The sequence below is a fragment of the Polistes dominula genome, unplaced genomic scaffold (assembly GCF_049000335.1).
Source record: "Polistes dominula isolate Pdom_NZ unplaced genomic scaffold, Pdom_raw_medaka contig_23, whole genome shotgun sequence".
In the NCBI taxonomy this organism is placed as follows: domain Eukaryota; kingdom Metazoa; phylum Arthropoda; class Insecta; order Hymenoptera; family Vespidae; genus Polistes; species Polistes dominula.
In genome coordinates, this window is record NW_028300963.1 from 1,653,388 (window position 1) to 1,666,056 (window position 12,669).

Consider the following 12,669-nt stretch of genomic DNA (forward strand, 5'->3'; position numbering starts at 1 on the left):
ACACAAGGTGTTCGACTTATCGCTTACGCCTGCGTAAGGATTATCGTATCAATATATAATTATTTTTTATAGGACGATTACTAATTTATAATCAATTATAATTAACGAACTAAAGAGACTATGAAATGAATAAAAATTCTTTCTTCCTTTCATTCATACAAAGAATCAATTTATTTAATTCAGGACTATCGTTCATTTGTATATTTATTTTCATTTTGATCGAAATCGAACACAATTATGTGCGCATTCTAAGTATACATTTATATTTTATAAATGTTTAATATAATTTAACGATTGAAATAAAACGAAACTGGATCCAATATTTGAATTAAAATTGCATTAATTGTTTTCATATTAATATGTATTTAGATTTTTTAATAAACTTTCTCGCGCGTATGACTTTATAATGAACACCATTATATATCATACTTATTGTTTAATATTATTTTTCAACATAGGTTTTTTATTCTTATTGTATCCTTAAAAGAGATGCAGCAGTTCAGATATAAATACGATATATACGAGATATACAAATAGATATATTATATAAGTATGCAATGTTGTTGTATGTATAGTGCACAAGTATATGCACAGATGAGACGTTTATATCTTCAGGTAAGATCTGCAACTCCGAACTGTTCTCCTATTTTCTTCGCAATCTCTTTCTCTCTAAAAATTAATATCATGAGTGTAATGGAACCGGAGAAAACAGAGATCATTTTGAAAAATCATTTAAAAAGACATGAATTATTGTCCGTTGGATCACAAGCCTGGACTGTCGGTTATTCAACTTTCGATGGCCGTGGACTTTTCGCAAAACGTGATATCGAAGCAGGAGAATTGATATTTGTGGATTATGCTCTTTTATTATCACCGCGAAATTCCGAAAAACATTTACCATTATGCGTATCTTGTTACAAAGACAAATGTCCTCTTTTTTCGTGCGATCGTGGATGCGGTCTTCCTGTATGCTCTCAAACATGCGAAGATTCAAAGATACACGTGGAAGGCGAGTGTGAATATTTGAGAAAATTAAAACCAACTTGTGGTTCAAATTGGTCTATGGGTTTATTGCGTGGACTTTTGGCAGTACGAGCAATTACACTTGATGATGAACAACGCGATGTTTTGGCTGCACTCCAATGTCATCAGAACTTGAAGAGTGATCGTGAGGTATGCGTATAAATGCAATAAATTTATCTTGAAAGACAATTCTTCAATGGAATTAAAATTATTCTCATTCATTTATATTTATTTTCATAATTTAATAAATGCAAAATAAATAGAAATAAAATAGTGAAATTTACTGTAAAAAAAAATATCTTCTTTTCTCGTATACATTCGATAACTGTTGAAATTTCTGTTTTTTAAAAAAATATAAAAAGACATTTTGTTTTCAAAGGTCACATTACTTCGGAACAACGTTAAAAATGCTCCAGAACCTAAAGAAATTGATCTCATGATGTTGGTCAGTGGAATTTTTAATACAAATTCATTCGAAACTTTTGTCGTGCAAGATAAAGATCATCATACGAGTTTGCGTGGGCTTTATCCTATGGGAGCATTAATAAATCATGCTTGTGTACCTAACACAAGGCACCATTACGATTCACAGCAACGACTTTATGTCATAGCTGTCCGTCCCATTTCCGCAGGGGAAGAAATTACGATGACTTATATTGATCTTTTGTGGGATACCATTTTAAGAAGACAAGTTCTAAGTATTACTAAGAATTTTTCTTGCAGATGTAAACGATGCAGCGATCCTACGGTAAATATATTATTGAAATATCGTTCGTATAATAAATAAATACATATAAAAATTATTTATATATTTTCTTTTTTTATACCTTCAGGAATGTGGATCATTATTAGGTGCATTATATTGTGCAGCTGAAAATTGTTCCGGTATTTTATTACCTCGTGATCCTCTTAATAATGAATCTGTTTGGACTTGTAATAAATGCCAAATTGACATTAAATCAAGACAAGTTAGTTTATTCTTTTAATAATTACCTTTTTATTATGGTTCAGAAATAATATGCGATCGTTCTCATTTATTAATGTTATTTCAACCCTTTCTTTTATATCTATTCTAGATTAATTCGATACGTTCTGGTTTATCATCGATATTACATAAATATATATCGAAACCTCCCCGAAAATTATTAAAATGCTTACAGACAGAACTTTCGATCTTAATTCCACCATCTAATTATCTGATAGCAGATATAAAGTATACTATCATTTCTTATTTCGGTAAAATTGAGGATCTTCAATGGGCAGGTATAGTGTGGCATCCTAAGTATGATATTATATATATATATATATATATATATATATATGTTACCTGAATAATCAAGCTATATAATTTAATAAAACTTAAATATCTTTTATTTCTTCAATATGAAAAACTTTTAAAATACTTATATTCATTTAGATTTATCAGATGATGAATTAGCAATTAAAGCTTCCTTCTGCGAAGACTTGTTATCAATTTTAAATACCTTGGGCTCTGGACAATGTAGAAGAAGAGGTAAGTAATAAAACATAACATAAAATAATATCTTTCAAAATTAAACAAAAGAGATAAATTTATATAATTTTTTTTTTTTAATTTGAGGCTTAATTCTCTATGAATTGTACTGTACCATCAAAGAACAATTACGGCGGCTTCAAGGAAAAAGCAATTTTAAAGAAGAAAGCTTGATACTTCTGAAAAAGGTATAACAATTCAGCATATTAAAATTTGCATTTGCATAAAGTTAGCTAATTGAAGTTCTTTTTATTAGATGAACATCAAAGATAATGAATCACTTTTAAATGAAGTAATTAATATTTTTCAAAATGACACTGTGGCATCAACTTTCCTGAATGGCAATTTATGATATTGGTATATTGAAAAATGCATTGCTTCAAACAATTAGAAACTTGAAACGATCCACGATTCTTTTTGTAAAGCAATTCTGCTTTTAATGGCATATTATGCTCTGACTGAAACAAATAGAAAAGACATTATTTGTTATCTTATTATACATATATATTGTTAAATTAAATAAGAAAATATATTACTTTAATTCTTTAATATACGATACATGAGTGATCTTATTATTTTATCGAATTAAACAAATAGCTAAAGTATTCTTCCCATATTCATGGAATAATATATACATATATTTTCTTTTGTGCTACCAATTCAATTTTTTTACACATAATTATATATGTTACAGCAGGCTATGGAGCAAATAGTGATTTTCCAAATTATAATTTTAGTAATAGTTAGACAATTTTTCTTTATATTAATATGCTTTTATCAGCCTATTTGAAAGAAGTACATTGCCATTTTTTTGTTTCATAAAACTCATTTTCTATCTAGTTTTCTATATCATCTGTTTGTTTAGGAAATTTGTTTATTTCAGGCTTATTGCTTAAGACCTATTATACAATGCTTATTAATACTTAAACAACCGAGCGTGCTACGTTTGATCGTACACTGTCGTCCGTGTGTTTTTTGCAAATAATGTAAATTAGTATTCGCTATTTGAAAGCTATAGAACATATAAAAATGATTTTAATAGATGCTAACAATTTTATTTTGCATGTAGTTTATACAAAAATCGTATATACATATTTATTTCTTTTTTTTTAAATTTCAATAGATAGTTATAACTTTATTCCTTAACTTTAATTGAATTTATTTACCAAATTTTATAAAAAAAAAATTGTATTTTATAAAACCAGAAAAAGTATCCAATTAATTGTAAGTAATTACAGGTCAAAACTGATTATTAATAAAAGAAAAACTGAATTAGAAAAAAATGAAAGATCTCTCAGGTCGATCGGTCAGTGACTTGCTTTAAAATGAGGAGATTTTCTCATTCGGTTGGCTAAGTATTAATACTAAGTCCAAGTAATAAACAACAATCGTACATTTATATATATTTGCACGTGTCACATGAAAAATATAAGTGATACAATTTTACAATAAAAATTATTCACAGCAAACATTAGAGTGTTTTAAATTGCTTGCTGCAGCAAACACTTTGCTGTTTCATACAAAGTTGTACATGGATTTAAAGCATCTATATCATATTCTACATCATCATTATTTGCATTTTGTAATCTGCAAAAGAAAACATATTAACATAATAAAAAAATACAATAGTAAAGTATTTTATAATTCATAAATATACTTACCTATATACTAGATCATCCATAGATGCCAACATATTATTACGCAAGAATTCGTTTCTTGATAATGCTGTATGAACAAATGCAACCTTATCCAAGAATAAATCAGTATGATCTATTTACAGAATAAGAAAATAGTATAAGTAATCAATGAACAAAAATACATTATTCACACGAGTTTAAAGTTCTTTATTTAACTTACCTTCCTTCCCATATTTTTGAGATAGTGTATTAATAGTATCTTCGCCTGCATACTTAAAAGATATACCAATTCTGTGAAAAATTGCATTACACTGCCAACGATTTTTGGCATTTTGTTGTCCAGAAGATAAAGGTCGACGTGGTTGCATTTCTTTTACAAAACTTTCCCAATCAACGCCTAAAGCATCGCCTAAACCTTTACCACTTGTTTTAATATCCTCTTCCAATTCACCATCAGATATTTCTTCAAAGACCATAGATTCCATATTTTCATCAACCATATTTCTGTATAATTCATTTGTACAATTAATAATAATTCATTAAATTATAAGCTCGAATCAAATTTTAGCGAACTTGTTTTATTACCTAAATGTCATAGTAACAGAACTATCTTTTCCTTTCACATTGAATACGGTATCTTCTATAGATTCTTTAGGTGATGGTTGAGCTGTTTCTTGAATGACAGGTTGTTGTTCTTTCTGTGTAATATCAGGTGTTTTCTTAGGTAATCGTAATTTGTTTGATTCAGCATCCTGAAAACATGTTTTTTTCATGAAAATAATACATGAATTTATTATACTTTAGATATTATTATTTATATAAATTAAAGTAAACTATATTTTACCGTAACTTCTTCCTCCATATTAAGAATATCATCAGGATCATCACTGATATCACTAAGATCACTTTCTGTATGTAGAGTTGGTAAAGATTCTTCAATACAAGATCTTTTCGGTTCAGGTATATGAGTTTCCTTCACCTCAGATTTCTCCCTTGGCATATTTTTTTTCTGATATATTTCTACCGATTTTTCGCGATTTGTATGTAACCTACCTTCAGCAAGCTCCATTAATTTTTTATTAATTGGTTCTTCTTTCATACTACCATAAATAGCTGCTTGTTTAGAAGCATGAACTGAACATTCTTCCCTGACTTCTGGATTCACATATGGACGTCTTTTACTGTGTAATATAATCAAAGATAAAAAAATATAAAATATATAATTATTAATAATTCTAAATAGACATATATATGAAATATTATAATACTTGTGCGATGTTGATTCTCCTAATTCAACTTCTTTAGATCGTTCATTTCTGTAGTGACCCCGAATATGTATAGGTTGATTATCCCATTTTCGATTTTCATTAGCTTTCCAATCAGATAAAGAATTATCATATCTTGCAGCCCACTCATCGTCATGAGCCTCCGAACGTGGAAGACTATCTCTGCTACCCCAGAGTGCTCTTGCTCGCCACTCTCTCTCCTCCCAATCAACAGCTGTATAAGATCTATCTCGACCATGTTCAACTTCTCTATGATGTGCTTCCCAATCTTCATTAGGAAGAGGTTCATCTCTAATGCAAAATATATACAAAGATTAGTACTTCTTCTATTGGTTAAAGCCAATAAGAAATTAAAGTTAAACAATAAGCCACTGAAAATCACTGTGATACGGAACGTGTGTGTTGATACTATTATATAATAGAATAAAATAAATGAAAAATACCTTAATGCGCTATTACCGGGACGTAATTTATCTCCGCTATAAATTGGATGTCTATGATGATGATGATGATGACGATGATCATCGAACGAGGATCTATCGCTAGTTTGTACAACATATCTAGAATCTCTAGATCTTTCTTCGCGAACTCCTCGTCTTTCATCAAATGGACTATCGTATCTTCTACTTTCAATCAATTTTCTTCTGTCATCTTCATGTGGATGATGATCTCGATAATCTAAATGTGGATTAGGTTCTTCCTGATCCTCCCAATGATCTGCTCCAAGTCTTCCATAATTTCTGTTAAAACTTCTTTCCATTTCAATAGCTCGGCGTGGACTAGCATCTCTCCTTTCTACTACACGATCAATTTTAGTTGGAGTAACTCTAGACTCCTTCCTATCATGTTCAGATCCATGTCCACGTTCATACCTTGTACTAAATCTTCGATGCCTATCTCTTTCGTAATGCGTAGAGTCCACTCTATCGATCAAATGATCACGTGATGCAGATAAAGCAGGTGGTATTGCTACTGCAGAGGAAGATGAAGTTGTAGAAGACGCAACTGGTGGTAATAATGATGCAGATGATGCTGCTGCAGGAGGATGTACAGTTTTTTCAAGAAGAGGCGCTTTGTCTAACGACCGTTCTCTAGGAAAGCGATCAACTCGATCCCGTGGAGAATTGGTAGCTTTGCGATTTAATGTATCTTTATCAGCTCCATTTCTATCATACCTTGCGTCAAAACGCTGAGATGAAGTTCTATCACGTTCATTAAGTGCCTTCGTTTCAGATCGTTCTCGTTCTCTGTCGCTTCTACGATCACGTGCACCAGTTTTCTCGTATGTACTTTCTTTTCCTGGAATACGTTCTTTATCTCGACCGTATCGTGAATTTTTGTCCGCTGTTAAACTTATTGATGCAGACGGAACCAAAGATGGAACATCTCTATCTCTGGCTTTGATAGTTTCCTTATCTCTATCTCGATCTCTATCTCGATCTCGATCCCTCTCACGATCCCTCTCACGTTCACGTTCACGTTCGCGATCTCTTTCACGATCTCGATCACGTTCTCTCTCACGTTCTCTTTCACGTTCACGATCTCTGTCCCTTTGTCTCTCTCGACAACGTTCCTGTGTATCATCCTTTTCTTTATCACGCTGTGGATCGTTACGTTGTGGATCACGTTGATCACGATTAAATCTTGTATGATTTCGTTCATCCCTTGTATGATCCTTATCACGGCATTCTCTATTTTTTTGTCGTGCTTTGTCATTTAAATATGATTTTTCATCAAAATCTTTAATAACATTTTTACGATGTGCCTCATCTTGACCAGAAGATTGTCTTGGTTTTCCTTGTTCAGGTTTCCTAATATCTTCTCTATCCTTAGTTTTATCATTCTTATGATTCTCTCGATCCTTCTTCTCCACGTCTCTTGATCTGCTCGAAGATGAAAGTCTTTCTTGATTTCTTAATGGAGTTACTTCCCGTTTTGATCTCGTTGGTTTTTCAGGTGTACGACTACGTCGTGATTTTGCGGATACAATCTCTTTATTATACTGATGCTTCGATCTGTCAGCTATAGACGGAGTTCTTGATCTCACATCTTTTTCCTTACATTTTGCTTTCAATCTATCATCAGTTTTCATTTTTTCATCGACTGCCCGATTTTTCTCTTTGTCTTGTTCCTTCAATTTTTCAAAGGATTTAGTTTTCACATTTTCTTTAGATGATACGTCATCCGTATCTCTTAATTTTTTATAATGTCTATCGTCCTTCTCTGATTCTCTACCTTTTATTGTTTTAGGCGAATCACTTCTATTTCTTTCTCTTGCTTTATTAGAAGGTAAATGATGAGCTACTGAAACTGATGATCCCAATAACATAGGAGGTGTTGATGCAACTGCTGATGCAGATACCTGTACCGTGGGAGATCTAACCCGACCACCAGTCGAATGTTTTCTCGAAGTGGAAGAAGTTGGTGCACACTTCTTATTTGTTCTTACAGAAATATCTTTTTTGACAGAACCTGCATCAATTTTACGTTTTTTCTTGGCAACGGGTTTTTCATTTTTTGTTCCAAGCCTTTTTATCTTCAGCCTACATTAATTTAAAAGATTTCTATGTTATTTCATTAAATTGTTATGTTAAATTTCTATGTTATTTAATTTAAAATAATCTAAAAATTATTGATATACATACATATAATGGATTGTCTAAAAAGTTCGTACCAAACACGAATGTTTTGAACAACCCAATGTATATATATATATTTTTTTACTTAAAATTATTTGACAAAATCCAAACAATTAAAGACATACTTTCTTCTCCTTTCTTTTTCTTCATCATAGTCTGTAGAAGCACTATGGTGTCGCTTCAATTTCATTTTTTTAACTTTTTTCCGCGAATCTGATGTTGAACTCGAGGAAGAATCTTCGCTGCTGGAACTGCTACTACTGCTAGATGTACTGGAGGTATGTGAACTTGAGGATGAACTCATTGCTTTTTTTTTCTGTCTGACTCTTTCCTTGCCATGAACTTCTTTATCTTTCTTCATTTGTATTTCTAATTCTCGTTGCAGAAGCTGCCTACGCCTTTCTAACACTTTCTCGTCTTCGTATTCTAGATCTGTTTGATTCCACTCCTCTAAATTCAAATCAGGACTATGCGATGGTTTCTTAACAATTTTAGAAGTTAGTCGTTTAAATGGGTCCTCAACAAGCTAGAAAAATAAAAACAATGATTAACAATAGTGTACAATAAAATCTATGTGATAATGCAATTTCATACGTGTACTCACCCCTGTTGTATTTGTAATTGCATTATCCTTCTTCGCACGCTTGGATGGACTTATCAGTGTGTGAGTGTTTGCATACCTATTCATGAAGCGAAAGAAAAAGAAATTATATTTGTTCTATGTTGTTAAGTTGATTTTCCATTTGAAGTTATAAATGGTTTTATTATTATTATTATTTATTTTATTTTTTTTTTTTTTTTAACGACGTAGAAGAGATAGAAGCTGCAAGAGATATCTAATAACAACAATGTGCAGCACCTTGATTGTTGCACACCGGTATAGATTTTGATATCTTCTTCCTTCATAGAGAATACATGTAAACGTGTACTTGCTTGCAATTTTTCCCGTATGAACAGCTGCCATTCAATGCCCAATTCCTGCAGTAATCTGATGTATTTTGACCTATTGCTGTGACTGCTGGTTTGGTCCCCAATCTTTCGAACACACTGGGTCGACGAGAGTCAGTATTACATTTCGTAGGGTCAACTGTTATCTTCCTTATGTTTGATTTTGACATATTATCACCATAAAACAATTATGTTTTCACAATGGAAGCACATAACTGCAATATGCAAATGTCCATTTGCTATGGAATCGCCGTGAATAGACACCCTACATGCAAAGAACAAGCACAATTGTCAGATTATCTACACTAACTTTTAAACCATTCGTAATTGTTATAAATGAAAAAAAAAAAAACAATTTAAAAAAAGAAAAAAAGAAAACAAAGAAAATTAAACAGCGTAACCAAGTTCTTTATCGAAATTATAATGCATACAAATTGTTTAAAATATTTTATTTTCGAGATAAATCGGACAACAATAAATTAAAAACTCGGTACATCCAAAATTCAGTCAAGAATAATTAAAGAAATGTCACTATTCATGAGTACCACCTTTAGAATTTCAATTGTAACAATACATTGGGGAACTTTTATTAGTAACTTTTATATATATATAGCCAACATTTTTTTTTTATGAATAATTTATAATAACTTATAAAAGTGAGATGAAAATGTACAGATAATTTGATAATAATTTTTACTACATATATTATACTGATAGTATATTTTTTAGTATGTCCTACTGGACATCCATCATAATGATTTATTTTTCAGAGATTCTTAATAATTTAAAAAAATAATATTTCAATTCTTTGTTCAAATATCTCACTTGTTTAATTGTTGTAATTTTTTTGTATTTCTTTTCTTTTGTAATATAAACACAACAACTGTTTACAACAGTTCTACGCGATCTAGTAAATTATTTTTAGCTTTCTATTTCAATCATATAAAACTGCGAAGTTTATGGTGAAAAAGATCATATAATTTATAATTAAACTAACGTATTTTATCGTAATTAAAAAAAAAAAAAAAGTAATAAAAAGCACAACATCGCATTAAGACATAAAATTGAGAATGGCTCACAATGGTAAGAGTTCATTTGAAAATAAATAACAAATTGACAATTTGATCACTAATTAATTTTAGGTTATATTGTAAAGTATATTTTATAGAAGAAGACAGCATTGAAATGGATCAACAAAATGATAATGATGCAGAGACTGAAGACGCAGAGAAGAGTCTCATTATAGATCCTGATAGTGAAGTGTGTATACTTAAATAAATATTAAAACAAAACAAAACAAAAAACACAAAATACACACATACATAATAATATATATTATTTTGATTATATTACAGGAATTGGACTTCAATCATTCAAGACTTACAAAATTAGAAAATTTGGAACCATTAACCAAAGCACGAAAGTTATGCTTTACTTGGAATTTAATTAAAAAAATAGAAAATCTCGATACTCTCTCCAGTTTGATTGAATTACAACTTAGAGATAATCAAATTACTATAATAGAAAATCTTGATGCCCTTGTGAGTCTTGAGTAAGTTGATTTTAATATATCATATTTCTATGAGAAAGTATCCCTTTGTTTTCATCTTTTTATTTTAAGTTGACATTTGAATTTATTATTATTACACTTTTTCAGAATTTTAGATCTTTCTTTTAATCGTATAAAAAAAATTGAAGGATTAAATAATTTATTAAATTTACGTAGTTTATATTTATCGTCCAATAAAATTGTATCTATTGAAAATCTTTCATATTTAAAAAATCTTGAGACCTTGGAATTAGGTGACAATAAAATACGAGAAATAGTTAATTTAGACGATTTGACAAATTTAACAAATTTGTATCTCGGGAAAAACAAAATTACTAAAATACAAAATCTAGAAAGCTTGCAAAATCTCCAATTGCTTAGTTTGCAAAGTAATCGTATAACAAAAATTGAAAATTTAGAAGAATTAACAAAATTGGATGAATTGTATTTATCTGAAAATGGAATTACATGTATAGAAGGTTTAGAAAATTGTTCAAAGTTGACAACTTTAGATTTGGGTAATAATAAAATTAAAAAAATAGAAAATATTCAACATCTTCAAGATTTGGAAGATTTCTGGGTAAGAATCAATAATATAGATCATATTTTTTTAGACGATCGATTTGTTTCTTATTTTTAATTTTAATTTATAGATGAATAACAATGAGATTGAAGACTGGATAACCGTGGAGAGCTTAGTAGTTAACAAAAGTATAAAAACTGTGTATTTGGAGAGAAATCCTGTTTCAAAGGATCCAAATTATAGACGAAAAATTAAATTATTATTGCCTTGGCTCGTACAATTAGATGCAACACTTTGTAGATAAAAAGTGTAAATGTCAAGCGCGTTATAAAAGAAAAATAACCAAAAAAAAAAAAAAAAAAAAAAAAAGATAAATGGCATTAATATCTAAAATTATCTGTTTACAATCTTGCACTTCTTGTTTTAATATTTTGATAATTAATCACCAATAAAAGAGAATATAATATAAATGTGATATTATTAAATAATATAATAATATTCATATCAGTAAGTTAAGCTTTATATTAAATCTTATCATTAATAATTTTATTTTGTTTTAATTAATATATACTCGTAAGCTTTCATATATTTTTATGAGTAGTCTCATAAAATGATTTCATAAATATATCTAAATGAGTAAAAATATGTAAACACTTATATAAATGCACTTTTTTATTTGATGTTTAAAATATATTCTTTTATTGTTTGTTTTCTTAGGTATACGTAACATTGAAATGTAATCAATAATGATTGTATTATTTTTATGAAGTATAATGATATTAAAAATAAATTATTGCTGTCTGTTCATTTTGATTAAATATTTATTTTGTTGTTATAATGCCTGTTAATCCTTCTTTATAATTAAATTTATAAGATTTAAATGAAATTAAACTGATGCAATGTATTGTAAGTGTAAATATGAAGTATGTATTGATTTTTCAAAACTACAACACACACCCATGTGTTAAGCATAATGTGTAGTTTTCACTAAAATAATTTAAATGTTATATATTTATGGTTATATTATTTAATATAAGATTACTGTTAAATGATTACCTTGTTGAATGGTTAAATATGAAGTACGTTATAAAATTCGTAAATATGGAACTTTTCAAGTGATGTAACTCTAATCACGTGTTTCGATTATTACACTAATGAGCGTCATTGCAATTTAAAATAATCATTAATTTTAATATATATTAAATTTAGAAAAATATATATTTTATTAAATATTATAAATGAAGTTAAACAAACTTATTTAATAATGCAAATTTAATGAAACATTCAACATATGCTTGAACATATAATAACGATAAAACTTTCACATCTTAATAGACTAATTATTTATACATTATATTTCTGTAAATGTATAAATTACTTTTTTTATTTAAAAAATCGGTAATTAATATTTTTACTGATATTAATCCGATTTATTAATGTTTGTACTTATGTAGCGAAAGTTAAATCAATGATAAAGCTCAAATGCTATTGGTTAAAATTATTTATTAAGAAACGTTGATTGGTCTATTTACTTTTGGAAAGAAGTAGAGA

At 29.1% G+C, this 12,669-nt stretch overlaps 3 protein-coding genes and 1 long non-coding RNA gene across 8 annotated transcripts; 2 read left to right on the plus strand and 2 right to left on the minus strand.

Annotated features, from left to right (window-relative positions):
* The first annotated feature begins 393 nt into the window (after window positions 1-393).
* On the plus strand, window positions 394-2,929 carry LOC107065259 (SET domain-containing protein SmydA-8). The gene is made up of 7 exons (XM_015318771.2): window positions 394-1,173; window positions 1,403-1,771; window positions 1,857-1,991; window positions 2,100-2,286; window positions 2,441-2,536; window positions 2,624-2,724; window positions 2,793-2,929. The coding sequence occupies exons 1-7, from the start codon at window positions 553-555 to the stop codon at window positions 2,886-2,888; spliced, it is 1,605 nt and encodes a 534-aa protein (XP_015174257.2). The 5' UTR covers window positions 394-552; the 3' UTR covers window positions 2,889-2,929.
* Window positions 1,645-2,131, minus strand: LOC107065260 (uncharacterized). Its single transcript, XR_001475591.2, has 3 exons — window positions 2,017-2,131; window positions 1,851-1,953; window positions 1,645-1,766 (listed from the first exon to the last, which is right to left on the minus strand). It is a non-coding gene; the product is annotated as an uncharacterized LOC107065260 (long non-coding RNA).
* On the minus strand, window positions 2,761-12,515 carry LOC107065255 (uncharacterized). 3 transcript variants are annotated; one of them, XR_016176641.1, is made up of 11 exons: window positions 9,032-9,561; window positions 8,703-8,778; window positions 8,224-8,624; window positions 5,903-8,002; window positions 5,442-5,750; window positions 5,018-5,354; window positions 4,759-4,925; window positions 4,394-4,677; window positions 4,198-4,306; window positions 3,931-4,123; window positions 2,761-2,994 (listed from the first exon to the last, which is right to left on the minus strand). XR_016176641.1 is itself a non-coding variant. In XM_015318766.2 (11 exons), the coding sequence occupies exons 2-11, from the start codon at window positions 9,214-9,216 to the stop codon at window positions 4,018-4,020; spliced, it is 4,074 nt and encodes a 1,357-aa protein (XP_015174252.2). In that variant the 5' UTR covers window positions 9,217-9,311; window positions 12,175-12,515; the 3' UTR covers window positions 3,912-4,017. The 3 variants fall into 3 exon arrangements, 2 of the variants coding, with proteins under 2 accessions (XP_015174252.2, XP_015174251.2); XM_015318766.2 differs by lacking the exon at window positions 2,761-2,994 and adding an exon at window positions 12,175-12,515 and having other exon boundaries at window positions 3,912-4,123; window positions 9,032-9,311; XM_015318765.2 differs by lacking the exon at window positions 2,761-2,994 and having other exon boundaries at window positions 3,912-4,123; window positions 9,032-9,311; window positions 9,478-9,575.
* Window positions 9,967-11,493, plus strand: LOC107065257 (defective transmitter release). 3 transcript variants are annotated; one of them, XM_015318767.2, is made up of 5 exons: window positions 9,967-10,129; window positions 10,203-10,306; window positions 10,402-10,598; window positions 10,704-11,175; window positions 11,249-11,493. In XM_015318767.2, exons 1-5 carry the CDS (start codon window positions 10,117-10,119, stop codon window positions 11,420-11,422), a joined length of 960 nt encoding a protein of 319 aa, XP_015174253.1. In that variant the 5' UTR covers window positions 9,967-10,116; the 3' UTR covers window positions 11,423-11,493. The 3 variants fall into 3 exon arrangements, with proteins under 3 accessions (XP_015174253.1, XP_015174254.1, XP_015174255.1); XM_015318768.2 differs by having other exon boundaries at window positions 9,969-10,129; window positions 10,215-10,306; XM_015318769.2 differs by having other exon boundaries at window positions 9,972-10,129; window positions 10,189-10,306.
* Window positions 12,516-12,669: the final 154 nt, after the last annotated feature.

Excerpts from the sequence above, each read along its gene's own strand:
- LOC107065255 (XM_015318766.2), bottom strand. The coding sequence starts at position 9,216 with ATGTCAAAATCAAACATAAGGAAGATAACAGTTGACCCTACGAAATGT. Across the intron at positions 8,625-8,702 it reads CAATTACAAATACAACAGGG|CTTGTTGAGGACCCATTTAA; the intron begins GTGAGTACACGT and ends TTATTTTTCTAG. Across the intron at positions 4,678-4,758 it reads TCTGTTACTATGACATTTAG|AAATATGGTTGATGAAAATA; the intron begins GTAATAAAACAA and ends TGAATTATACAG.
- LOC107065257 (XM_015318767.2), top strand. Across the intron at positions 10,307-10,401 it reads TTATAGATCCTGATAGTGAA|GAATTGGACTTCAATCATTC; the intron begins GTGTGTATACTT and ends ATTATATTACAG. Across the intron at positions 10,599-10,703 it reads GATGCCCTTGTGAGTCTTGA|AATTTTAGATCTTTCTTTTA; the intron begins GTAAGTTGATTT and ends ACACTTTTTCAG.
- LOC107065259 (XM_015318771.2), top strand. The coding sequence starts at position 553 with ATGCAATGTTGTTGTATGTATAGTGCACAAGTATATGCACAGATGAGA. Across the intron at positions 1,174-1,402 it reads ACTTGAAGAGTGATCGTGAG|GTCACATTACTTCGGAACAA; the intron begins GTATGCGTATAA and ends TTGTTTTCAAAG. Across the intron at positions 2,725-2,792 it reads GCTTGATACTTCTGAAAAAG|ATGAACATCAAAGATAATGA; the intron begins GTATAACAATTC and ends TCTTTTTATTAG.